Source organism: Lutra lutra, chromosome 10 (genome assembly GCF_902655055.1).
Source record: "Lutra lutra chromosome 10, mLutLut1.2, whole genome shotgun sequence".
NCBI lineage: Eukaryota > Metazoa > Chordata > Mammalia > Carnivora > Mustelidae > Lutra > Lutra lutra.
Window position 1 is genome coordinate 112,803,951 of NC_062287.1, and position 26,275 is coordinate 112,830,225.

General features: G+C 61.1%; 1 protein-coding gene across 6 annotated transcripts in view; it reads right to left on the reverse strand.

Moving 5' to 3' along the window:
• The window catches only part of KCNQ1 (potassium voltage-gated channel subfamily Q member 1), a 309,854-nt gene that overhangs the window by 263,007 nt on the left and 20,572 nt on the right, over positions 1-26,275 (reverse strand). For all 6 annotated transcript variants that reach the window (XM_047747252.1, XM_047747251.1, XM_047747250.1 and 3 more), the window contains exon 2: positions 317-407. In XM_047747252.1, the coding sequence (XP_047603208.1) occupies positions 317-407 (91 nt within the window). The remainder of the gene's footprint in view (positions 1-316; positions 408-26,275) is intronic.

Below are 26,275 nucleotides of genomic sequence, written 5' to 3' on the forward strand. Positions count from 1 at the left end.
CAAGCTGTGCCCACAGCTGTCCTTTCCCAGCCCAGCTCAGAAGCCCCTTCCTCCAGGAAGCCCTCCCAGACCACCATTCCCAGGCTCCTCTCATCCGAGCCGAACTTCCACATCCTAGGAAATGTAGGGGTCAGGGTGGGGGTCCCCACACCTCCAGTTTCCCATTGCCCACAGCAGCTGGCCAGCAGATGGGACACCAGGACAGGGTCACTGTGCAGGCCAGAAAGGCCAGGAGCAGTTCAATCCACCCCATGGCCCACTTGCCCAGGAGACTAGAGCCCCAGCAGCTGGGACAGCCCCTCAAGCTGCTACGTACCATCCAGAAGAGGGTCCCTGTGGCCAGGGCGACGTACTGCTCGATGGTGGACAGCACGCTGAAGATGAGGCAGACCAGGACGATGAGGAAGCTGCGGGGCAGGAGGACACGGCGGTCAGCTCTGGCAGCCAGCCTGCCCGCCCTGCCCCCACCCCACGGTCCGAGAACTCGGAGCACCCCAGAGCCTAGAGCCCGCCAGCCGGGGAGCAGGTGCCCAGAGTGGGGCGCACCCACCCGGCCATGGAGGACCAGTGTGGACCCCCACGACCGCGGGACAGACCTTAGAGACTGGTGCCAAGAAGCCACGCTTACAGGCCACATGTTGTGTGGCTCCCTTACTGGGAAGCCACGGAGACAGAACAGGAAGACGACTGGCGGTCACCAGGGACCAGAGGCCTGGAGGATGTCCCCCACAGCCCCGGTTGTCACAGGGTCCTCACAGCCCTCCTCTTGCCTGGGGGGGGCAATTCTGGGGGAGTCATCCAGGGGATCCCTCTCAGACTGGACAGGAGGGAACACAGCGTGGCGGGGCAGGGCGGGGACGGACCGCCAGCCCTCTCCCCACCCTGAGACCCTGCTCCCTGGGACTTCCAGTCCACCCCTACCGCCACATGCCATCCTGTGCCCACCAGGAAGCCCCTGCAGCTCCCCCCACCAGCTCAGCCCCAATTTCTCAGGCCACACCCTGTCCTCTGGCCGCTCTGGCCAACACCTGCCACCAGTGCCTCCCCCCCCATGCAGGCTGAGCAGCTCCCCCTGCAAAGCCAGATCCCAGCCGACCCCTCTCTGCCGCCCATCAGGCTCCACCCTGGACCCCCACAGCACCCCCAAGTACCCAGGTGAGCCCCCAGCATCTCCCCCTAGCACATCACGCTGAGCCCAGATGATTCACCTCCTCCTGCCCTTCTTCCTGAGGATGTCCAACTCTGCCTGCCTCGGGGCCTTCGCACCCACTGCTGTCCCTGCCGCGCCAACCTTCCTGGGCTCTCCTGAGTCTGCTTCAGGACTCTGGGTCTTTGAGCACACAGCGCCTCCTGCCAGGGACCGTGCACAGCCGCGCTCTGCACCACCTCAGCTCTGCGGGCCCTCTTGCCCGCTGGGAAGGAGCGAGTCCCGTGCCGCCTGGCCTCCCCGAGGAGAACCAGCACCCTAGCCCCCCAGAAAGCACTCTAACAGATACAGCCAGGTCTCCCACCTGGAGCCCTTTGTGGGGGTCAATCGGCTGGGGCTTCAGTCTCACAGGGATACCGGCGAATGCCGATGGAGAGTGTGAGCGCCCGTCTGTGGCTGGACCCCTGCTCGGGCTCGGAGCTCACCTTCCATGGGCTGGAAGGGCAAAGGGCCTCGTGCTCCTGAGCCTCACCCTAGAGCCCTCCAGTCCCACTACCCAGCCAGCCCCACTCCCGGATCTCGGGGCGTGGATGGGACCAAGGAAGCACCCACACAAAGGAGACGTGGCGCCACCCACAGCCCCTCCATGGCCACATGGCCTGGGTGGAGCCTTCGGTGTTGCCATCGACAGGAGCCAGGGCCCTGGGCCACCAGCTCACAGGGCCACCGGAGGCAGCACAGCCAGACATCGGAGCAGGGACTCACGCACCGGGCCTGGGACCAGCACTGAGTGCTCGTGCCCTCTCCTCCAGCAGCCTGGGGGGGGGTGTAGCCCTCCCTCCCTGTCGGGCCCCAGGAAGTGCCACTGCCACATCCCACCTGGTAACCAGTAACCAGAGTCCTGGACCGTCTCCGCGTTGTTACCCGACAAGTGTTCCAGGCAGGGGTCCCAGGCTTGGGGGCCCCACACTTCCTGGAACCACGGGAGGGGACAATAAGGCACAGCCGGGCCCCTCTGGAGGCTGAGCCCTCAGAGAGGGGCGGGGGACCCCCGCCCCGGCCGCGTAGCACAGCTCTGCTCTGACCTCCCAGACCTTGCCTCTTCTGTCCTGCCCCTCCCACTGCCGTCTTAGCGACGTCTGTGAGGGTTCCGAGGGCTTCTTGCCTCCTGAAGCTGGGGGTAAAGGGGACCCACTGAGGCATCTCAGGCTGCTCAGGCTATTGGGACGGGCCCTGTTCCTGCCAGGCCGCATCCCAGCCAGCCACCGGGTCCCCCTCCCCGAGAGCACACGAGGACCCCGCAGCAGCCCACCCCTGGCCATCACCATCCCTATGTGCTCAGCCACGAGACATAAGCAGTAGACCTCCAGGAGCACACCAGGCAGGAGCACGGAGGCCCCGCAGGAGGGCGCCACGCACCCCAGCTCCGGGACGCCGCAGGTGGGCAGCCGGCCGCCCCGGGGGCCCATCCGCCCGGCGCTCAGGGCCTGGCTGTGCTCAGGAAGCACAGGGAGCCCAGAGGTGGGGGGCACCGTCGGAAGGCAAGCAGCCCTCCTGGGCTCAGGCCCCGAGGGGAGGTCAGGAAGGGGGTCCTCACCCCAAGCTCCCCGTCAGAGTTATAGGAAGACCCTGCACAGATAGAGGCTCTGGGCCCGGGGTGGCCACCAGCCAGGACCAGGCCCTGCCTGGAGAGCCCCTCCCGGGGCTGCTGCAAGGTACTCTCCTTGGAGGGTCAGGGGATGGGTGGTGCACGGCCCCGCGGGGTTCTTCCCCAGCCCAGCTGTACCCTGAAGCCTCCAGAGGTCATCTGGCATTTTAACACATGCTGCTAGTTTCAGAAAGAATCATGCACCAATGGGGCCCCTAGGGGGGCTTAGTCCATGAAGCATCTGCCTTCGGGTCAGGTCATGACCTCGGGGTCCCGGGATGGAGCCCCACTTCGGGCTCTCTGCTCCGCGGGGAGCCTGCTTCTCATTCTCCCTCTCCCCCTGCTTGTGCTCTCTCTCACTCCCTCAAATAGGTAGCATTTCTAAAAAAAAAAGAACCATTCAACCCAGTGTGCGTCTGTCTACTCCATCCTGTCCTGGGTGGGCCTTGGAGCCTCCGAGATGCTGACACACAGCCTCTGCCCTCGGGGTGGGGGGGGAGCGCTCATGGCCCGGGGTGCCTGACACCCCCGTCTGGTCTCTGCAGGGCAGAGACCCTTCTCCGACCCAGCCCGTAGCCACAGACCCCAAGGGCTGGCAGACTGCAGCCCTGGGAAAGGAGGGACCCGACCCATTTTCTGGGTCAGGACATGGGAGCCTGGTTGGGGGGACAAGACACGCCAAACTCCAGAGGCCATGCTGGCCCCCAGCATGGTGGCAGCTCCGTGCCGCGAGGGACAATGGCCTGCTTGTGCCGCTGGCCGGGGGCTGGGGCCTCGAGCGCCAGCCGGAGGGACGTCCTGAATGTTATCGGTCATCACTGGGGCACCTGCAGCGGCCAGGTGCGCTGGGAACGGGAAGGAATGCAGGAGGTGCGCCAGGGCCCGGGGCCAAGACAGCAGGGGGCACTCCAGGGCGCAGGGGCCACAGCCCTCCCCTGTGCCCCCCGGGAGGGCCGTCGGGAAAGCCGTGAGCCCCTGGGGAGTTGTCTCCAACGGCCGGGAGCAGCTGTCCACCCCAGACATTTCCCGGTGACGTCGGCGATCCTTCACGCGGACCCCGCACACAGAAAGCACAGGCTGCTCCCGGGGCCCTCGGGGCCCCCAGGTTTTAAGCTGAAATTCCAGAGTGCTGAAAGTTGGTCACAGAGGATGCGAGCCATGCCGGGCCAGGAGGCTTAATTCACCGGGTGTGTGAGGACAATGTGCCTGGGCCCGGTCGGCCCAGGAAGAGCTCGTGTGTGAGAGGAGGAAACTAGACGCAGAAGGACAAGTCCTAGGGGAACCACTCACACGGGGTCCCTGGAGTCCCCAGATTCACAGGGACAGAGAGTGGACGGTGGTCACCAGGGTTGGGGGAGGGAGGGATGGGGGTCGGTGTCTCATGATGGGTGGCGTTTCCGTTTGGGACGGTGGAAAGCTCTGGGGACGAACACTGCGGACGGCTACGTAACGCTGTGAACGTGCACTCAACCTGGCCACGGTGGTCAATTTTATGTGTATTTTACCACAACTGTAAACTTTTTCAGAAGTCAAAGCGTTTGTGGCCCTGGTGGACGGCAGCGGCTGTAGGGGGGCAGAGCGAGGATCAGAGTCCTGCCCGCCTGCGACAGGACCTTCACCGGCACAGAAACGAGGGGCTTATCACAGTGACCTCGAGCCCAAGGTTGGACAGGGTCTTGAACGTGGGATTCAGTAGATTAGGTGCTGATGTCCAACCCCAGCCGTATGGGGGGCGGGCTTCTCCCGGTACAAAAGTTGCTCTGAAGGAAGGTTCCAAAGGACGACCCCCAACAAATGAAGGGCAAGCGGCCCTGCCCCAGGGCCGTGACACTCCTGGGACACCGGACTCCCACAGGGGGTGGCCTCAGGTCCTGTGGGGCTGTCCTCAGGGTAGGGGAAAACCCTGCCCAGCAGGGACACCGAGGTCCTCTTGCTGGCCCAACCAGTGCCTTGTGGTGCTTCCTGTAAGCCCCGTGCAGCAGGGGTCCCGCACCCCATGTGAGGCAGGGGTGTCTGAGGCGAGGTGCCCTGCCTTCTCCAGGGGTTCTGGGCCATGCCACTGGCCCTCCATCCCGGGCAGCCCTGGAGTATGGAGCAAGGTCACAGCCCCTGATGGGGTCGCTGAGGCTCTGAGCCAGCAGGAGTCTGTCCAGGTCACGGGCGCAGTGAGCCCAAGCTGCACCCCCAGGCCCGGCTCCAGGCCGAGACTGAACCTCCCCCGTGGCCTCGGCACTCAGTGCCATGGTCCCCCAGGCAGGAATACTGCGCTGTACATGGACCTTGCTGAGTTATGGGCAGGGGGTCACCCTGGGTGGGGAGGGCTGGGGCGACAGGGGCTCTGTCCTTGACCAATTGCTGGGGCCCCAGGTGTCCCTGGGCTGGTGGCCACACTGCCCTGTCTCTGCCTCCACGGTCACATGCCCCGCCTCTTACGAGGACGCCTGTCACCGCCCGTCGCCACACGCAGGGCCCCCCAGGCATCCAGGATCCCCTCTGCCCCTCAAGATGCTGGACCGCGCCCCACCTGCACAGATGCTGTCGCTGTACAAAGTCCCGTTCTCAGGCTCCAGGGACCCGGACATCTTGGGGCCGCACCGGGCCCTGCACCACACGCACTGGCTGGTTGACTACGCCACGTGACTAGGATGATTCTCACGGACGCGTCCGTGAATTTCTGAAGCCAGTGTTAGGTGTCGGGTCAAAGCGAAGGTCAGTGTCAGGTTTTTTGTTTTTTTTTTTAGATTTTATTTATTTATTTGACAGAGATCACAAGTAGACGGAGAGGCAGGCAGAGAGAAAGAGAGAGAGGGAAGCAGGCTCACTGCCAAGCAGAGAGCCCGATGCGGGACTTGATCCCAGAACCCTGAGATCATGACCTGAGCCGAAGGCAGTGGCTCAACCCACTGAGCCACCCAGGCGCCCCAGTGTCAGTTTTTAACACGTAACTCAAGATATGTCCAGCGGCTCCTTTCATCCTTCCCTTTCTCATTACTGAAATTCGTCCAAGACCCCCTCCAGATGAGGTCACGGCCGCTGGGGTCAGGACGCGCACGCGTCTCCTCGAGGCCCCCGTCCTGCGCGCTGCACTGTCCAGGCGCCGTCATGGGGGGGACAAGCAGGAGAGACAGAGAACACCCCCTCGGCGAGCCCCGACCATCTCCCCTCTGCCTGCCGGCCACCCCCCCCCAACATCCTCTGCCCTCCTGACACCCTCCTGGGCCCGACCCCCGGCCCCCTGCTGCCTGCTGCCGCCTCCTCCATAGATGAGGGGGCTCCCAGGCAGGGCCCCACCTGCCGGGGTCCCTCCGAAGGCACACTTTGCCGGACGACTGACTGAAGGCACATTTTGGTTCAATCAGGACTCAGTGAATGGAATTCTCAGGGCTGCCTCCCCCATGCAGGCCTCCAGAGTGTACCAAGAGGGGAGATCCTTGTGCTCTGCTCTCCCCTCCTTGCCCCACCTCCATGGGCCCAGCCAGGACCTGACAGGGCCTCCCAATGGCGCGGGCACGGCCCTGAGGCAGCTCCCCACACGCACGTACCCCAGGCGGGGAGCCAACAGCCCGGGCAGAAAAGGGCCTGGGGGTGAGGGGGGGCTCCCCAGCAATGGAGGGTGTTCTTGATGGCAGCAGTGTGGGCAGGAGGCACTGGGGAGGGCTCTGAGGGTGTGGTCCCCAGGAGGTGGCCCCAGGGGACACTGTGCCAGCCTGGGCTGCAGCCCCAGCCCCTGGCCCCAGCAGAGCCCGACATGAAGGCTCAGCGAGGCCAACAACCCAGCGCAGACACGGCAGGGTCCACGAACACTGTCTCCTCCGGGCCTCTCCCCGGAGCACCGGACGGCTGAGCGCACACGGGCTCGTGCTCTCCTGGGAAGGCCCAGGACGGCTCCCCAGCAGCCAAGCACCACAAAGACAGACACTCTGTCCCTTCAGGACAAACGGATGAAGAGCGGCTGCTCACCCCAATGGCCACCCTCGCACACCCTAGGCCACAAGGCGCACGGACAGGGGCTCCTCAGCTGGAGGCACGTCCAGGCCAATGGCCCAATGCCGCCCTGCAGCCCCGGGCCATGGCTGCGATGGGTCTGTACAGCCCCCCGCGGCTGCACTAGTGTCCCCCCAACGCCCGGGGTCCCCTCCTGCTGCACATCCTCCTCACACAGAGCCCCAGTTTGTGCGGGGGGACAGGGACATCCCCACGGCCACCCGAAGACTCACGCCAGCTGGGGGCGGCCTGGGGCAGGGACTTCAGCGGAGAGTTGACTTGCTTCTGTACCTTTTGTGGGGCACCAGAGGGGCTGCTGAGGGGGTCTCCCTGGGGGCACAACCGTGTGGCCTGAGGGGCCCCAGGGGATCTGCGTCCACAGTCAGGACACCAGCAGCTGTGGCCCATCGTCAGGCTATGGGTGACTGACCCAGGAGCATCCAGCCATGTGCCGGCCCCTCTACCCGCCCACGGAGCCGAGACCCACATCCTCTCTCCCATGGAGCCCCAAGGCAGCCCCCTAAGTCCCAGCAGGCCTGAGGCCCCAGCATGGCGGGAGGGGAAGCTTCTTCCTGTCCACTCCAGTCTTCACAAGAAGCCTGAGAAGCGAGCCTGCGCCTCGTCACAGGAGGAGGGGGACAGCTCAGAGACAGCAGGTCACTGCTCAGAGTCACACAGAACCACGCGGCCAGCCGAGAACAGGACACCAGCACCGGCCTCCTCCGACCACACTGCACACTCCCAGGAAAACTGCGGCCCAGGGCTCCCCGCGGCAGGGGCTCCAGGCTTTCCTCGGTCCCCCTGCCAGGAGCTGCATCTGGCCTGGCAGAGGGAGGACAGGCCCCAGACAGGCTCAGCCAAGTGGCCAGGAGGCTCAGGCCCCGGGAGGCGCTCAGGCACGGGGTAACCTGCAGGGCAGGTGGCCGGTCCAGGCCCAGGGCTCCCGGGGTGGCCTGGCCCCCAGCGTGGCGCCCACCCTGGCTGGCCTGCGATGAGTCACCTCCTCGTGTGTCTGCAGAAGGTGCCGGAAGAACGAACTCAAGTGACCACATGCATAGGCCCGTCCACGCCTGTGCCCAGGGGCACGCTCGTCCCTCTCCCCGGGGAGGTGTCCAGCCGCGGACTCGCCTGCGGCTGTGCTCTGCACCCCACTCCCTGTGTCGGGGGTGCCTCGGCCTGGAAACAGCGGGGCCCTGCAGCCTTACCGGGGGCGGGACTGCCCCCTCCTCCCGCAGGGGGCCGAGCGCGGAGGACGGCAGCAGCAGAGCCAGCGTGTGGGGGGCCCTGCGCCCTTCCCAACCCCAGGACACACAGGACTCCCAGGACCCCTCAGCCAGGGCCCGAGAGAGCACAGGGTGGGGCAGAAGGACGCCCCCAGAGCTGCGGGCAGCCAGGTCACCACGACCCCACCACTGCCAGGAGGACAAGGGGATCTGGGGCTCATTCCTGCTGGGGGAAGTCCCTCCTGCATCCAGCCTAAGTCCTTCCTGCTACAGGTTCGTTTCCAGCTGGAAAAAACCTCCAATCCCACTGTGGAGGCTTCGGCCCCATTCCAGGGGACACGAGGGGTCCCTGAAACAGAGCCACATGTGAAATGAGCCTCATTGTCCCCCCTGGGAAGGGTGCCCCACAGCCTGCCTGGGCTCAATCCCAGGCTGCCTCAGTTGTGGCCATGATCAGACTGGCCTGCACCAGTGTCCCCCCAGCTATGGAGCCTGGACCACAGGGCTTCTGTGGGGTGCTGCCCAGCCCCACAACTGAATTCAGGACCACCAGCAAGGCCTTCCGGGGGAAGGAGGCTTCCCCGCGTATCCCCTAGGGGCTTGGCACCACCCTCGTCTCAGCAGCTGGCCCCAGTGTGCCCTCCCCATGGGCCCAGGGCCATCACCGGACTTAAGATGGGCAGGTGGAATCTTCCAGCTGGCCCCGTTCTCTCCTGGAGCCCCGCCCTCTGAGGCTGCCCTCGGGAGGGGTGATCAGGGAGGGCTTCTCAGAGGCAGGGGCCTGGTCCAGGCAGAGCAGAGGAGAGAACGTGGCCCACAGGGAGACAGTAGAGCATTCAGGGAGGAGGTGGCGTGGAGAGGCAGGGAAGCAGCCGCCCAGACTTAGGGTGCCAGAGAAGGCCCCCCAGGATCCCTGGTCTCTTCCAGCACAGACACCCGTGGATCCCTAAACCGGACCAGGAGCCTCGGGCCGGCGGCTCCTAGGCTACACCCTAGGGAGGGGCTCCCTGACCCCCAGGGTTCTGCAGCTCCTAAAAGGGGCTGCTCAGCACCATGAGGGGAAGGCGGGGTTGGCACCCACATTGCCAATTCCAGCTGAAACGGTTGTCCCAGCCTTGGAAGTGATCTTGAGTCCCGCCTTTCTGGGCCAAGGTCCCTCATCCGATGCTTGGACGCCAGGGGGTGACCCAGCAGGGAATGGCAGCCTGTAGTCCCCAAGCAGAGGGACAGCGGTGAGAGCTGGGGGTTCCCGGGCCCCCGACGGACACAGTGGGTTAGGTATTCTGATGTCCATCTCACAGGTGGGAAAACAGAGGCTTAGAAACGCCAAGCCCAGGGTCCCCCCAAGGAAGGAGAAAGGCCAGCGTGGGGCGGGCAGCCCCACCCTCGCTCTGGGGCCGCGCCTCCGTGCTATGACTGTACTGAGCACCAGGTCTGGGAGAGAAGGCCAGGGGGGCCTGGGAGAGAAGGCCGGGGGGCCCTGCTTCTCTAGAAACCGAGCCTCAGAGAGAGTAAGCGGGCCCAGGCCACACAGCAGTCACCTCACGGGGAGCAGCTCTCACAGACAGGAGCTGGGGACACCACATGCCAGGGACGGTCCAGCTCACGGTCCAGATGGCCCAAGACACCCCACGCCATGCTCAGCCTCCAGCCTCCGTGGCTCCCCAGCCGGGACCCCGGACCCCACCGCCGCTCACCCAGGAAGTCAATCCTCAGGCCCAAGACCTGCGCCCACCCGACCCACAGAGGGAGCTGAGGACGCAGCCATCAGGCCAGGCCTCGTGGCCTCCGCCCCAATGGCCCCCAAGCTGCTGACCCGGTGGGCTGAAGGCGGAGGCATCTCTGGGGGCTGGAAAACGCAGACCAGCAGCCCCCAGCCCAAGGCAGGGCCCACCCAACCCCTGGACCAACCCATCCAACCACTCACAGCCAGAGGTGGTTAGCTCCCCGTCAAGGCGGCCCACCCAGCAGACGCGGGACGCCCCCCCAGCCTCAGCTCACACCCCACTCACTCTGGGGGTGACCCCTGGCCTCTCTTCCAGCCCCTGGTCCCCACTGTCCCAGCAGGCTGGCATCGGGAGAGGAGCAGAGGCAGCGGCCAGGCCTGGCACCATGGAGGGCCCAGGTGACCAGTGTCCCCCCGGATTCCTCCTGCCTCGGGAGGCCCAGAAGTAGCTGCCCAAGGCTCAGGCTCCCTGAACAAAAGGCTGGCTTCTGGGAACCCACAGATGGCCCAGAGTGGGCAGGGGCTGGCTTCACGGCATTCCAGGGAGACGACCCCCTAGTGAGTGGGGTGAGGGCCCCAGAGCCCGGCCATGGTCTCCGTCCTGAGCGGGACATCCCCCTTCCCTCAAGGCCCCCAGGAGGCAGGAGCTAAGGGCGGGCTGGCAGCTTCCCCGGGGCCAGGGCCTGTCTCCTCCACCTGCAGAGCCGGAAAGTCCCATCGTCTACTCCCCAGCACTCGGCCCAGGAAAACCGTCTGCTGACAAAACAGGAATGCGGTGACGGGGCAGCCGCAGGGAGCGGGACTCGCCAAGCCACTCAGCCCCGGGCGCGCCCCCCGAGCAGGGCCCTTCACCTGGGCCTCGCAGCTGGCTCTGCCCGTCACAGGGAGGCTCAGGACTGCCGGGCACAGTGCCTCACTGGCCTCCCGCTGCGGTGTGTGGGACACCGGGGAGGAGCGAGCTGGCCCCTGAGAGCGCCCCAAGAACCCCCGCATGGCCCAGGCCCGAGGGGGTAGCACCCTAACTCCAGGCCCTGAGAGACCAGCTGGGCAAGGAAGCCTCCAGATGGGGAATGAGGCAGGGATGTGGGGGTGGGAGTGAGGCAGGGATGTCGGTATGAGGGACACAAAGACCCTGGTGGCAGGAGACAGACACGCCCCACCTCCATCACGAGGCCCTCCCTGCTGCTGACCCTCAATTTAGGACAAGCCCCGGCCCGTGCTGCTGACCCCTCTACCCCCCAGGCCGTGTGCCCCGCCAGCATCTCCACCCCAGGCCAGGGCGCAGTGGGTATGGTCAGTTGCCTAGGACTGCAGGGTCCCCCGACCCAGGGCCAGCCCCGAGCCCACCCCGCCCCTCCCCAGCGCAGAAGCCCCAGCCCGCCGCTTGGAGGACAGTGTCCACACTGTGTCCACGTGCAGCGAGCTGCTAAGAAAGCCGTTCCCCACCTGCTGCAGCCTCAGCTGGGCTCTCGGACTACAACCGCGGGGGACACATGTGCGCCCTGACACCCAAGCCCCGCCCGCCCAGACTTGGCCCCGCAGGGGCTGGTGGCACCGAGCCCTCAGGCACAGTGGGAGCAGGGGATGGCTCAGCCCAGCAGCACCTCCAGTCCCTCGGCTGCCCCGTGCCCCCTCCCGCAAGTCCTAGGAGCAGGGGCCCCGAGTGGGCATGGCGGGGGCGGGGGGGGGGGGTCCTGGATGAGGACGTGTGTCATCAGAGAGCCACACAGGACTCAGCCACTGAGGGACAGGCGTCTGGCACATGGCGGGCGCCGCCTGTGGGCGCTTCCCATCAGCACCCTGGACAAGACGAGGTCGCCCACCGGGCCGGACTCCGGAGAGGCTGTTTCCTCTTTCTCGGGCTGGCCTGCCACAGACGCTCCCTTCCTCTGTGCTGCTTCCTCCCGTCGCGCCCCCGCCGGGAACACCGGCTCCGGCTCCCTGTGCCCACGGGAGGGGCCCAGGCGGATGGGGCCCGTGGCCGCTCAGGGGTTGCGGTGCCCCCGAGCCCCCCCCCCGGGTGCAGGCTCCCCACTGGGTCCTGCCTTCAGCGAGGGCCGCTCTCGGGGGCCAGCAGGCAAGGAGGAAGTGGCCAGCTGGGCGGCAGGACGGGCCTGGGGCCTCAATGTTCCTCTCTCCACCCCAGGCGTGCGTTACTCAACGCCGGATGCCATGAGTGGTTTTATTTTCGTGTCAGCATCCTCGACCCCTGGACGGTGGCCCAGCCGGCCACGCGGGGGCAAGAAGCATGCTCCCTCCCCCACTACCAGCCACCGGTCATGGCGGTAAAGCGGCCTGGAGTCACCAGGACTTGGCTGAACTGGGTCCCGGGCACACAGGGGCTGACCACCAGGTCAGAGGACACGGGGGCCTGCGAGGCCTCCCTGGTCCCATTCCGTGTCGTGTGGCACCCCCAGGACGCCCTCCAGTCGCTCCCCAGGTGCTCAGAAACACACGCACGCTTCTCGCCCGCCTGCGAGGCCCAGCGTGGCCTGCCCCCCAACCCGACCCCAGGTGGAAAGCTCCTGTGGTGAGCCGGGCGCCACACCCGCTTCCATGAGTGAGGCCGACTTGGGGAAAGAGAGACGACAAACCAGAAAACAAATCACACAGGGCGAAGTGACAGCAGCCCCAGGGGCCGTCCCAGCGAGCAGCAGGGCAGGGGGGCTGCTCTGGGAGGTGGGCACGAGCAGCTCGGCTGGGGAATGGATATTCCAGGCAGGAAACAGTCATGCAAAAGGCCTGTGGTAGGGTTTGGAAGGCCTGAGGCCAGGGTGGCAGGACCAGGGTGGAGGACCAGGGGGGCAGCCGGCAACAAGGTCAGAGGAAGGCCTCGCTCAGGGGCAGAAGAGGCATCCAGGTGCCCCAGGCCTCCCAGGATGAGTGGACATAGGCTCTGGCCGGTATCTGCTGTTTACCCTCTGAGCTCCTGGCCCGGGCCCCACAGACCCCAAGTGGAAGGCCGGGCGGGAGGGGGTGACCAGTGGTATGCTGCTTTCTTGTACACCACCCAGAGGCAGAAGGGAAACCCGGGAAACCCGGAGCCTCTGCACACCAGGAAGGAGAGTCAGCGCCAGGACGTATCCAATCCGAAAGGAGGGATGGGCAGCGAGCGCTCCTGGCCATCACCGGTCACTTCGGTGGCCATCTCCCTGTGGGCGGAGAGCCCCTCTTTGCCTTCTCCAGCCAGGGACCCTCTCCCGACCCGACCCAGAGAGCCCTTGGCCGGCGAGGGAACAAAGCAGAGGAAAGGAAGAGCCAGCCGGGCCAGGGCGCAGACGTGGGGTCGGAAGCGCCAGCAGCAGGCCTGTACCCCGAGGCAGCCACCAGGAGCACGGCCAGCTTCCTGCCTGCAGCCCAGAATAGCCCACATGTCCTCTGAGCCGCCGGCCCGGACCCCAGCCCGCCCTGCCTTCCCCCGCCTCTGGCCAAGGCTGACGAGCGTCCCGCACGCGGCTTTGACCAGCCCTCCGGAGGCCAGTCCCTCCTCGGAGCAGCGAGCCCCTGCGGGCCGTGGACAGGGGCACGGGTTTGCCAGGCATGGGGGTCCTGGAGCAGAGATGCTGAGCTACAGCAGAGGGGACACAATTGCGAAGCCATGGTCCCATTGGCCCTGCCCCGAAGCCACGAGAGACAGAAATGCTCTCTCTCAGGAAACAGAAAGCAGAGCGCTGCACTTATGGCTCCGTCGCGATGCGCGCCGCACTCCGCACTCCCCATCACACAGACACAGCTTCCCCCAGGGGTCCCCTGGGGAAATATAGGGCAGGTGTTACAGTGATGTAGAAGCCTCGATTCCACCCTGAGTAACGCTTCCTCCAGGAAGCCTTCCTGGGTTGCTCAGGCGAGTGCCTCAAACAAACCGTAGACACTTGCCCAGTACTGTAGGCCTCCCTCCTCTGACGTCCCCTCTGCTGCGGCTTATGAGACTCTGCCTGAGGGACCCCCGACCCCAACCCGGCACCCACTGGGGCAGGGATGGGGTTTGCAGGCCTGGCCTGGCCACCACGCCCTGGGGTGCACTGTTGTGAGCCAGGATGAAAGTAGCTCCCACCTGTCCCTCCTGCCAGTGAGCTCCTGGCGTGGAAGCTGGGGCAGCCACTGCGTCATCACGGCTACGGGGCACTGGGGGGAGAGGGGGATAAGACAGAACTCAGAAAGGCCGCATCCCCCACACCCTTCACGCCACGAAGTCCCCTCAGTCCACAGTCCCTGAGGCCTGTGCCGGGGCCCAGACATGGAGCCAGGTGAGAACCCCGACCCCTGTGGGTGTCACCCCCCACACTCCCCCCAGTGACGCCCATGACACTCGTGTCAGGATCCACAGCTGTCCTGGTGCTTTGGGTGAGGGTGCGGCATTGGAGCAGCTCCTGGGGTGCAGCCAGGCCTCCAGAGGTCCCCTGTTCTGAAACCCGTCAGGACCTTCTGACACGCCGCCCTGTTTTCCTGCACCCCTTCACCTTGGTGCCAGGACACCTGCTCTCCTGGGCTCCTCCTTCCTCACCGTCCCCCAGGCTCTCATCTGGCCCCAGCCTCTGCTCCCACACCCCCTGTAGAGACCCATGAGCCCAGCCAGGCCGTCCCTCGAGCCCCCAGTGGCAACACCCAGAACCAGGACACATCCCACAATGGGCACCCTGTCCCCGTCTGACCCCAGCCCCTTCCCTGCCTCAGAAGAAGACACCAATGCCCTGATGCTGAGAAAGCACCTTAGGGTCATGCTCCCACCGTGCCCTCTTCCCAAGAACACAGCTGTCTTCAGCGGCGGACCCTCACCTCTCACTCCCATCCCAACCAGAGAGCGAGCTGTCCCCAGCCCCTTCCAGCAGCAGCCTCCTGGGCTCCCTGCCTCCGCTGTTCCCAGAGGCCAGAGGGCCGGTGACTGGGCTGGACGGCTAAGGAAGGGACCCCGGACAGCCACCGGAAATAGGTGACCTCAGAGTGCACAGGCCAAACTCCACATGGACGCAGGCGGGACGCAGATGGCCGAGCCCCGTCTTCTAGAAGCAAGCACGGAGAACGGTGCTCACACCGCGGTGTGAGGCAAGGGCTCTCCGGCATGACTGGTGACACCGAGGCAACAGAACTCAAGACTGACAAACCCGAACGTGTCTTCACGCCAAAAAGCACCCGAGACAAAGTCAGAAGACAAAAGACCGACCGAGAGAAGACACTCACGACACTGGCCGCAGACAAAGGACTGACGTCCCCAGACATAAATGACTTGAAAATGAAGGTGCCAAGGACCAAAACCTCCACAGAAAAATGTGGAAAAGACTCGAACAAACAACTTGCAGACACACATACAGGCACGCGTGACCTCTGGGCCTGTGAAAACTGCCCAAAGGCTTCGGTATAACTAGCAACTGGGACGAAAACAGGGCTGTCAGGCCGGCAACAGTGAGAGCGCGACGACGCGGAGTGGGGGCTGCGCGCTGCGGGAAGGCACAAGACCCCTGGCCTAGGGCCGGCGGCGCACGCGGTGGGGGCCTCTTGCGGGGAAATCTGGTCCTAACGACCCCCCACCCGGCGCTTCCGATTCTGGAAACTCCCCGAAACGCCTCTGACCCCATGAAAATGCAAACGCACGAGGTGAGTCACTGAACATCGTAGTTACGATCGCAAAATCCTGGAAACGACTCAGTGCCCCCGAGAGAACCCCGGCTCGTGACACGGGGGCCTCCTGGCGGCCGTGGGGAAGAACGAGGGGGACACAAAGGAACTGATACAAGCGGCCTCCAGGGTGGACTGTCACCGAGGAAAGCAAGTCGAAGCGGGTGCCCACGGCCCTCCCAGCCGGCAGCGCCGGGAAGTCCGGGTCTCCGTGCTGCAGCCTCGCCTCGCGCCCCACATGAAAAGGAACTCAGAATGGATCAGAGGCCTGCACCCGAGACCCCCAAATGGGAAACCCCTAGAGGAAGGCAGCAGGGAAAACTTCACGGTGCTGGACTTGGAATGGTTTCCTGGCTCCGACAGCCAGAGCAGGGAGAACACACACGGACGTGCCCGTTGGACCTCATGGGAGCCAAGACCTTGTACGAAGTGAGAGACCCCGTCGGGAAAGGGGAAAGGCACCCCGCAGGACGGGAGAGAGAGTTCATACAAGTGACCACAGCAGCACCGCCTCATTTCAAAAGCGGCAAGACCCACCCTTGTGCTGCGGGTAGGGACATGCTCTGCGGATAGGGATGCGCTCTGTGGGTAGGGACGCGCCTAGCTCAGAGCGAACGAGCGGAAAGAGGCAACGAGCACAAGCAGGAACCAGACCGAGCAGGGACAGCACGACGCGTCGGCCGAAATCGGCTTCCGGCCAGAGGCGGCAGCGGGATATGAAGAAGGTCATTACCTAACAATAAGGGGCCGACTCACAAGAGGCTCTAACACTGGCATATTTCCAGGCCCAGTGCAGGGGCACCTTAATATATAGAACAAATACTAACCGACCTGAAATGAGACGCAGGAATCCGACAACGGCAGAGAATCCAATTCCCCGCTTTGAACACTGCATAAGTCATCTAGACGGGAAACCAGTGATTTCACCCGCCTGAGCCCAGAGGGACCTGCGAACCCACACCACACCCCATCCAGCAGCAGCAGGACACACGGTCTTCTCGAGCGCACCGGGGACACTCTCCAGGACAGACCACACGGTGGGCCACAAAACAAGTCTCAGTAAATTTAAGAAGGTCAGAATCATGCCACACATCTCATCCAACCACAGAAATTAGAAACCAATTATAAGGGGCACCTGGGTGGCTCAGTGGGTTAAGCGTCTGCCTTCAGCTCAGGTCATGATCTCAGGGTCCTGGGATCGAGTCCCGCATCGGGCTCTCTGCTCAGCGGGGAGCCTGCTTCATCCTCTCTCTCTGCCTGCCTCTCTGTGTACTTGTGATCTCTGTCTGTCAAATAAATAAATAAAATCTTAAAAAAAAAAAAGAAGAAACAATTTACAAGAAGAAAACTGGGAAATGTGCAGATCTGTGGACACTAAATGATGTGCTTCTGAACAGCCATGGGCCAAAGGAGAAATTGAGGCAGAAAAAAGTACCTCGAGACAAATGAAAACTCGTGGGATGCAGCGACAGCAGAGCTTAGGGGAAGGTCCGCAGTGACAAACATCTACGTTAAGAAGACCCTGATTTTACACCTCAAGGAACTAAAAAAAGCACTAAGCTGTGTGAACAGAAGGAAGGAAATGACAAAGATCACAACGGAAATCAATGAAATACAGGCTAAAAAGATAAAACAAAAAAGCAACAAAACTAAGAGCCAGTTTGGGGGGGAGGATAAGCAAAATAGATAAACTTTTTGCTAGACTGACCAAGGAAAAGAGAAAAGATTCAAATAAATAAAATTATAAGTGCAAAAAGGAGATATAAGAAGTAATTACATGGAGGCACAGAAGGTCCTAAGAAACTTCTAGAACAAGCACATGTCAATGAACTGGACTAGAAAAAAATGGGCGAATTCCTGGAAACATACAGACCATCAAGACAGAACTGTGAAGAAACAGAGACTCTAAACAGCCCGACTGCTGGTAAGGATATTGACTCATTCATTAAAAACCTCCCAAAGGTCCAGGGTCAGACACTTGCTCTGGTGAATTCACCAAACTCTCCAAGAATTAATGCCAATCCTTCTCAAACTCTTCCAAAACAAAAACAGAATAAAACAAACAAACAGAAGAGGAACGAACACTCTCCCACTTGTTCCCTGAGGCCGGGATTCCTCTGACACCAAAGCAAGACAAGGACATCACAGGAGAAGAGAATCACAGGCCAACATCCCAAGGAACAGACACAGAAATCGGCAAAACGTTAGCAAACCAAGTTCACCAATACATGACAAGGGTCACACGCCATGATCGAGTGGAGTGCGTTCTGGTGACGCAAGGGTGTTTGATGCCCGCCAACGAGGGAGTCTGATACGGCACATTGATGAAATGAAGCACTAAAATAACAATCAGTTCCAGAGATGCAGAGAAAGCGTTTGACAAATTTCAAATCCTTTCCAGGGAAAGACTCTCAGTGAGCCAGGCGTTGAGAAAGCGCACTGCCACATCAGAATGGCCCTGCATGACAAGCCCGGAGTGGACATCAGGCTCATGGTGAACAGCTAAAATCTTTTCCTCCAAGATCAGGAGTGGGGCGACAGCGTGCACCCTCATCATTTCTGCTCAACACAGAACTGAAGTCCCAGCCTGAGCAATCAGGCAAGAAAAATAAAATGTGTCCAACCCAGAGAGGAAGAAGCAAAACTGTTTCTGTTTGCAATGAGATGATATTATGCATAGAAAACTCTAAGGACTCCACCCAACATGTAAAATAATCAAATCCAGTAAAGTTGCATGATATAAAACCAACGAATAAAACCCAGTTGTATTTCTATACACTAACTGCAGACTACGAGAAAGAGAGATTGAGAAAACCATCCCATTATGGCACTGCATAAGGAACAGAATCGATGACACTTGCTGAATCGCTGTTGTACACTTGAAACTAACAAAACACTGTCAATGATGCTCAAATATAAACATTAATAATCATTTTTTCAAACCCTAAACCTGAAATTGATACTTCTCCTAGAGTTAGACTCCCCTATTTTGAGAAGCAGCGATATTCACTCTACTTTTTTTTTAAATATTTTATTTATTTATTTGACAGAGCAAGAGCACACAAGCAGGGGGAGCGGCAGGCAGACAGAGAGGGAGAAGACGACTTCCTGCTGAGCAGGGAGCCCGACGTGGGGCTCGATCCCCGGACCCTGAGATCCCATGACCTGAGCCGTAGGTAGACACTTCACCAAATGAGCCACCCAGGTGCTTCTAAAAGGCAGGTGACTTGGACATACCATTTTCCTGGATCTCAGTTTCCCCATCTGCAAAATGAGGGGCTATGGGGGCATTACATGAATGAGCATACAATGTCAATAGCAACATGACATTCTGATTCTTCTTGTATGCAGGTTGGTGACAAAACTAAGTGAAACTCAGAGCTTTCAAAAAAAAAAGAAGGAAAACTTATCACATTTATCAAAGAATAAAATACTTAGAAATAAGCTCAACGGAGGTGAAACATCTGTACACTGAAAACTGCACTATATTGATGATCAATGAAAGACGACACAGATAAGTACAAAAACATCCCATGTTCATGGATGGGAAGAACTAATGTTAAAAAAATGTTGCTAAAATGTTCTCCATACTCCCCAAAGTAATCTATAGATGTGATCTACAGATGTCAAACTAGAAAGTTTCACGTCCACAGAAACCATTGACAAAATGAACAAGCAACCTCAGAAAATATCTGCAAACCACATACCCAACAAGGGGTTAACATCTAAAATACAAAAAGTACTCACAGCACACAATAGCAAAAAAACCAAATAACCTGATTGTTAAAATGGGCAAAGGACCTAAACAGATATTTTTTCCAAAGAAGATATGTACACAGCCAACAGATACTATGAAAGGTGCTTGACATCACTCACCATCAGGGAAATGCAAATTAAAACCACAAGGAGGTACCACCTCACACCTGTCACAATGACCATCAAAGAGACAAGAGATATGGAGTATTGATGAGGCTGTGAAGAAACCTGAACACTCGCGCCCTGTTTGTGGGAGTGGAATATGGTGAGGCCACTTGGAAGACAGCACGGCAACCCTCAGAAAAATTGAAAACAGAATTACCACGTGATCCAGCGATCCCGTGTCTGGGTGTATCCCCAAAAGAATTAAAAGTAGGACATCAAAGAGATCATTGTCCGTTCATGTTCATAGCAGCGCTATTCACAACAGTCAAAAGCAGAAGCACCCAGGTGTTCGCTGATCAACAAGATGTGGTCCATCCACACACTGGACTGTCCCTCAGCCTGAATAAGGAGGGATATGCTGACATCTGTTACAGTTTCTGAGGATGCTATGCTGAGTAAAACAGGCCAGACACAAAAGGACAGATGCTGTGTGATCCACTCATGAGGTCCCTAGGGAGATCAAGTTCATAGAGACAGAGAGTGGACGTGGATGCAGGGGGAGGGATGGGGGTCGGTGTCTCGGGGGGACAGAGAGTGGACGGTGGGTGCTGGGGGAGGGGGCTGGGGTGTTTCATGGGGACAGAGGTCAGTTTGAAATGATGAACAGGATCCGGCCATGGACGGTAGGGCGGCTCAGAACACTGTGAATGTGACCGGTGTCCCTGAGCTCTGCACCTGAAAATGGTCAAGCTGGCAAATTGTATGTTACGTGTATTTTACCACAATTAAAAATCTGACCAGAAAGTAGCTATAGCGTGTTTCCCTTCATGTAAGAAAGGCAATATAAGAAAATACACAGGCATTTGAGCCTTCGTGCACGAGAACTATAGGAAGGAAAAGCCTGTGGCTACTTCACGTACATACCAGGGTCAAAAAAAAAGACAAGCGTGAGAGCCAGGCTCCCGCTGAGCTGGAGGCGTGGCAGGAACCCGGGTGGACGTTCCACATACACACACTGCGGAGAGACACAGACGGAAACAGCCGTGTGCATCTAAGGCCAGACACGCCTACACCCACACATGCTGGCCAGGACGGGCTGCCCTGCCGCCAGGAGCACCGCCAGCGCCCCGGGCTTGGTACCCACATCCCATCCTCCAAAGGAACCAGGCTCCTCGGAGATGTGGCCAATTTCCCAAACCAGCCGAGGACAAGGCAAGCAAAGTCGGGAGCCACAGGGGGACACCGTGCACTCGACAAAGATGGGTTGCACCAGAAGGGCTCAGAGGCCACCCCGAAGGAGCAACCAGGGCCCAAACCTGGGGTGATTTGAGGCACGAAATCAGGAACAATCATATTGGACGATGACCCATAAATTGAATCAAGATGCCTGAGGCCACATGGATGTAAACGAATCTCTGGGAAGAGACAGCGCCCCGTATGGATGAACCCTAGTTAATACGTGGGGAGGAAAGCAGGGATAGGAAAATCCCCATCAGACAAATGCCACAGAAGGAGCCCACGGAAGGAGCCCCATGGAAGGAGCCCACAGAAGGAGCCCATGGAAGGAGCCCCACGGAAGGAGCCCACAGAAGGAGCCCACGGAAGGAGCCCACAGAAGGAGCCCACGGAAGGAGCCCACGGAAGGAGCCCCATGGAAGGAGCCCACAGAAGGAGCCCACAGAAGGAGCCCACGGAAGGAGCCCACAGAAGGAGCCCACGGAAGGAGCCCACGGAAGGAGCCCACGGAAGGAGCCCCATGGAAGGAGCCCACGGAAGGAGCCCACGGAAGGAGCCCACGGAAGGAGCCCACGGAAGGAGCCCACGGAAGGAGCCCCATGGAAGGAGCCCACGGAAGGAGCCCACGGAAGGAGCCCCACGGAAGGAGCCCCATGCAGACAGGAGCTGCCCCCAGAAGCCAGACGCAGTGGGCAGAGTTTGAGGAGAAAGGGACCACTTCGATCTGATCACCATGCACATCGGACACACCCAAGTCAAGGGGCCGTCTATGGGCAGCTGTCCGGTACCTGTCAAAAATGTGCAAGTCATGAAAGACCAGGAACATCGGCGGAGCTGCCAGGGGCTGTGGGAGACTGGGGGGTAGGACACCTGAATGCAGTGTATGGCCCTCGGAGCAGAGAAAGGACACGAGAGGAAAAACTGGTGGGATTCGAACACGGCCGTTAGCCTCATTGGTAGGAGCACACTGAAGCCCGCTTCCTGGTTTTCATCAATGTATCCGGCTCAGGAGGGTGTTTGCATTAGGGGAAGTTGAAGCAGAGCCTAGGGGAGCTCTCTACTCTTACAGAACTTTTCTATAAGTCTACACTTACTTCAAAATAAAAAGTAAAAAATAGAAAGTATAGCAGTTGAGAGGACAGACCTCAGCGCTCATCACTCAAGCCCCTTGGTGTCCCCTGTGGCTCTCAGAGTCACAGCCCAAGCCCGCCCTCCAGCCCCCAGCCCTTGCCACTCCCCACATGTGCCAAGCATGCTGTACCACAGGGCCTTTGCACCTGCTGTCTCCTCTGGCCACACACTCCTCTTTCGCAAGTGGGCACAGCCAATTTCCTCAGGTCTCTGCACAGATGCCACCCATTCTGAGAGGCTACCCCGGACCACCCCCACGAAAGGGCACCCATCACACTCTTCACCCCCTTCCCTGCTTCAGGCCTTCCCGGGGTCTTGCTGCAGTCGGACACCCTCTCTGCTCTCTGGAATGCTGTGTCCTGGAGACAGGGATCCTGTCTCAGTCCGCCAGGAACCTGGAAGACGGCCCCATGCATCCCAGATGCACCGTGGACAGCTGGCTCCATTGCCCAAGTACAAAGAGGCTGATAAACACGAAGGCTTTCCCCCTCGCTACAAAAACAACGTGCTATTTCTGCCTCATCCAAAGGGCAAAGTGTTTTGACAATGATACCCGGCTTTAGAGAGGGTGGAAAAAACCCGAGCGCTGTCCAGCATCAAGGAGGGAGGTTAAATTAGGAAAAGCTTCCCGGAAGGCAGCTGGGCTGAAGGTGTCAGAGCCACAAAACCGTGGGAACTCTTTGATCTCGCTGGTGCCCTCCTGCAAATGTGACGCAAGGAAATAATCCGGGTTCCGGGCAGAAAATGAACGTGCGAGGACTTGCATCACCATCTTCCTAGAGCGAAGTGGGGAATGACGCGGCTTCAACAGCGGAGAGGAGGAGGGATGCCTCTGTCCGGCCCCGGAGGGAACGACCAGGCAGCCTTGGGGCACCACGTGTGAAGAAGGTCGACGTGGGCTACGTCCGGCCCCGGTCAAGGGATAAAGAAATGCAAGTGGGTGGTTTAGCATCGTCTCCGCTTTCCCCAGGATTTACTCAAAGAAACTCACACGTGCAGATACCAAGAGCGGCGGTGCCGCTCTGCCGATCCCTGGTGCTCAGTGGGGTGCGTGCCCGTGAGGACGCTCGCCCGCCATCCACCGGGCAACGTCTCGCACTGTCCCCGCCTCCCAGAGGCCACCGCAAGGGCACCCACGGCCACACTGCTTCGGGGGGCAGGCTGAGCCCGCACCGCTGAGGTACCGGGTGCACTCAGGCTCTCTCCGGCACCCCAAGGACACGCATCGACACCCGCACACCCGCACCCACAAGCTGGCCTGGGCAGGAGCGGGAGGGAGCGACCACAGCGACCACTGGGCTGCGGTTCAGTGAGTCATTTTCATTTCCTCCTTACAATTTCCCCGTGCTCTCCGCTCAGTGTGTCCCGGTTGCACAATCAGAAAAGCCGATCTCCTAAACACACACTCGTACGCGCTGCAGGAGACCACGGGAAGCCCTTCCAGCAGCTCTAGAGATCAGCCGGGGGTCATGATTAGCATCGCAGAGGCCACAGATCACATCCGTCCAGCTCAGAAGACGAAACCGCCCACGCACGTGGCGGGGAGAGATCCGAAGAGCTCGCGGTGATCTGGGGAAACTTCATCCGCACCGTTCGATCTTGAACGTACACGACGGCTGTGAGAGCAGCACGAGGGACTCCCAAAAGCCCTCAGCCCAGACTCACCAGCTTTCCGTTGCCCCATTTCCTGCCCTGCGCCCTCCCTCTCCCCCGCCTCCCCCCATCCATCCGTTAGGTTTTCCGGAGCCCTCCGAGGGTAGGCTGGAGACATCGAGCCTGCTTTCTGCTAAGTACTTCTGTGTGCGTATCTCAGGAAGAAGGACATTCCGGTCTGTGGCCGCAGGTGTCCAAATAGGAAACGGAACGCACACGGGACCCCTTACCTAACCCACGCGCCTGACGCTAGCGGGCCGAGGACCCCAGCCCTGGGTGCACAGGCATCTGTCCCCCCGCCAGGACCCCCACCTGCCCCGAGTCCCAGCTTCATGCCGCCATCGTACCAACACGCCTCCTATGATCCGAACGCTCCCTTAGTCTCTCTGTACGATCTTTTGACCTTGACATTTTCCAAGAGTTCAGGCCAGTGCCCCGGGGGAGCGTCCTTCAACCCGGCCGTACCTGGTGTTTCCTCACAGTTAGAACCAGGTGACACACCTCTGGCAAGACCATGGCTGACCGAGGACATCCGCGCGGGGCCTCCTGTGCTTGGTCTGCCCTTCCTGGGGATGTGGACTTTGACCAGGCAGTTTCCTCCCTGCAAGGTCAAGTCTTCCTCACGCCTCCCTCCAGGGAGATGCTCTGAGGCCGACGGGGAACCATCCTGTCCCTCTCCGTCCACCAGGGCAGCGCCACCCCCACCGGCAACCACCTGCCTCGGGGCCCATGGGCGGCTGCAGGAGCCCACCCGCCCGCCCGCCGCATCCCTTGTCTCCCGAGCTCCAAGTGCCCTCAGCACTTTGGAGGAGTGGTGGCCTCTCCCAGTGCTTTCCGATTTAGTGTCGTCAGGACTGGGAGGGTCACTGGCCACAAGCTTCCTGGGAGAAAACTCGTCAACTGCCTCTCGGAGATGTGTCTCCTCCCTCGTGTCCCTCATCCTGCACTTGGAATGGGGTGGCGGTTGTGCCGTGACCGGCTGCGCGGCCAGCAGAGCCACCGCGCAGGGGACCCGCCCGTACGTCAGCCTGCTTCGTCCCAAATCGGAGACCCTTCCTCCCCGTTCGGCTCTAACTCAGCATCTCCTCCTGGGGGCACAGCCGTTCCACAAGGTTCCTCCGGCCGGCCAGGCCGCAAGCTCACCAGTCACCGTCCAGGCTCGTCTGTGGCTACAGAGCGCTCTCGTGTCTAATCTTTAACTCTGTAGTTGCCATTTCTCCTTGATGAGAGCTACGTCATCCTTCCTCTAAAAACAAAACGAAGACTCAAAAGCAAGAGTCCGTTCTCGGCGGCCGATCGGATTTTTTTGCCTCACAGTGTTTCGTCGTCTTCTCTCGTTCCTGCGTTCTGTCCGGGTTCTCTCGACCTCGGCTTGCCGGCTGACGTCAGTCTCGTCCAGGACCGCAGGCCACGCAGCTGTGAGGGAAGGACACCCGCGTCCCTCCCCCGCCCTCCCGTGCTCTTCAATAGCCACAGGCCGTGGCCGTGTTAAGTAGATTTTTCTTTAAACTTGTCTCTCCGTAAACTGGTAATTAGCTTCAAACGTAGATCGGAATCAGGGAAATCCAGTCTGTTGACTCCGGAATGTGTCCTCAAGTCCGTGTTTGCGGCCGCCCTGGGGATGTGGTCCGAGGCCCGGCTCCTCTGGTCATAGAGCCTGGAGGCCACGCGGCCGTCCACTCGCAGCTTCACCCCAGCGCCTCGTCCAAGACGCAGGCCGCACCTCTCCTGTCTCTGGGTGCGGGGACCTGGACACCTCCGGCCGCTCTTTTGTTTTGATGACGACGGTCCTGACTTTGTGAGAGTTTCATAGACAATACATGTCTGGGTTTGCTTTGAATCCACTCCCAAGAAGCAGGCTTTTAGGAAGGGGCCCCCGCCACTGGTTACATGTGTGGAGATGGGGCAGGGGAGAGAAGCCAGCCGGGGGGGCGCTGCAGAAGCGGGGGCGGGGGCCAGGTTCCGGTCTGCTCTTGTCCGGGGCAGGGGTCATGCAGCAGGAGACCCAGCAGAAAGTAGGAGGTGAGTCTGGAAGGACGGGCGCCCTCTGCAGTACAGAAGCCTCGAGGGGGACCTAGCCCTGCTGGGACGGGACGGAGGGTGCAGGGCTGTGGGGTGGGGAGTTTGAGCTTTGGTGGCATGAGAGGGGATGTGGAGGGCCAGGCCACTGCAGTGGGAGGGAGAGGCTCGGGGGCTGCTGCCCTACCCAGGCTGTGGGGTGGGCTGGGGTCTCCTGCTGTCCTTCAGGAGAATGGCCTCCCACCCCCGGGGCTGGTTCCAGAGTACATTCTGCGCCCCACCAGGGCCTGGGGTACTGTCAGTGTGAGACCCCACTGACACTTCTAATGGGGGCCCAGGAGCAGAGTCTCATGGATGAAGGGGGGCCCTCTGGGAAGAGGGAGAGCCTGGGCACCCAGCACGATGGGGTCCCCGCAGGCAAGGAGGGGACCGCAGCAGGGACCGCATCTAGGGCCAGAGCACGGGGCTCGGGGAGCGGGCAGTAGGGGAGCTGATGCGACCCCAAACCGAGACGCCCAGGGGGCCGCCGCGTGAAAACACTGCTGGGAAAGACCTCGGGCGGCGGCGGCGACCCACGGTCACGTGACCCGGCAAGCCCGCCCCCCCGGGTGCGACGGCGGGGAACCAGACGCAGGTGTTCAAACAAGAGCTTGCACACACGTGTTCCCGGCACCACTCCTCACAAAGGCGGAGCCGGCCCAGGCGCTGGCCGACAGAGGAGCTTAATTAAACAACACGCCGGCGGGCCTCACGGCGGGGAGACGCGCGGCTGGAGACCAGGGACACGTCACAAACGCCGAACCACAGACAGAGCCCATCCCCGAGGACACGCCCTGTGTGGACCCTCTCCCACCCGACGCCCAGACCACACCGGTCCCCAGGGACGGACCCGGGATCTGGGGCTGCTGGGCTGCAGGGAGGGTGCTGGGGTCGCTCCCTGCTAACAGGCATAGGGCCACCCACGCGGTCGATGTGCACATGCGCACACACATATGCAGAGGTCACCCCCAAGGTCAAACGCCACGCTCCTGTCG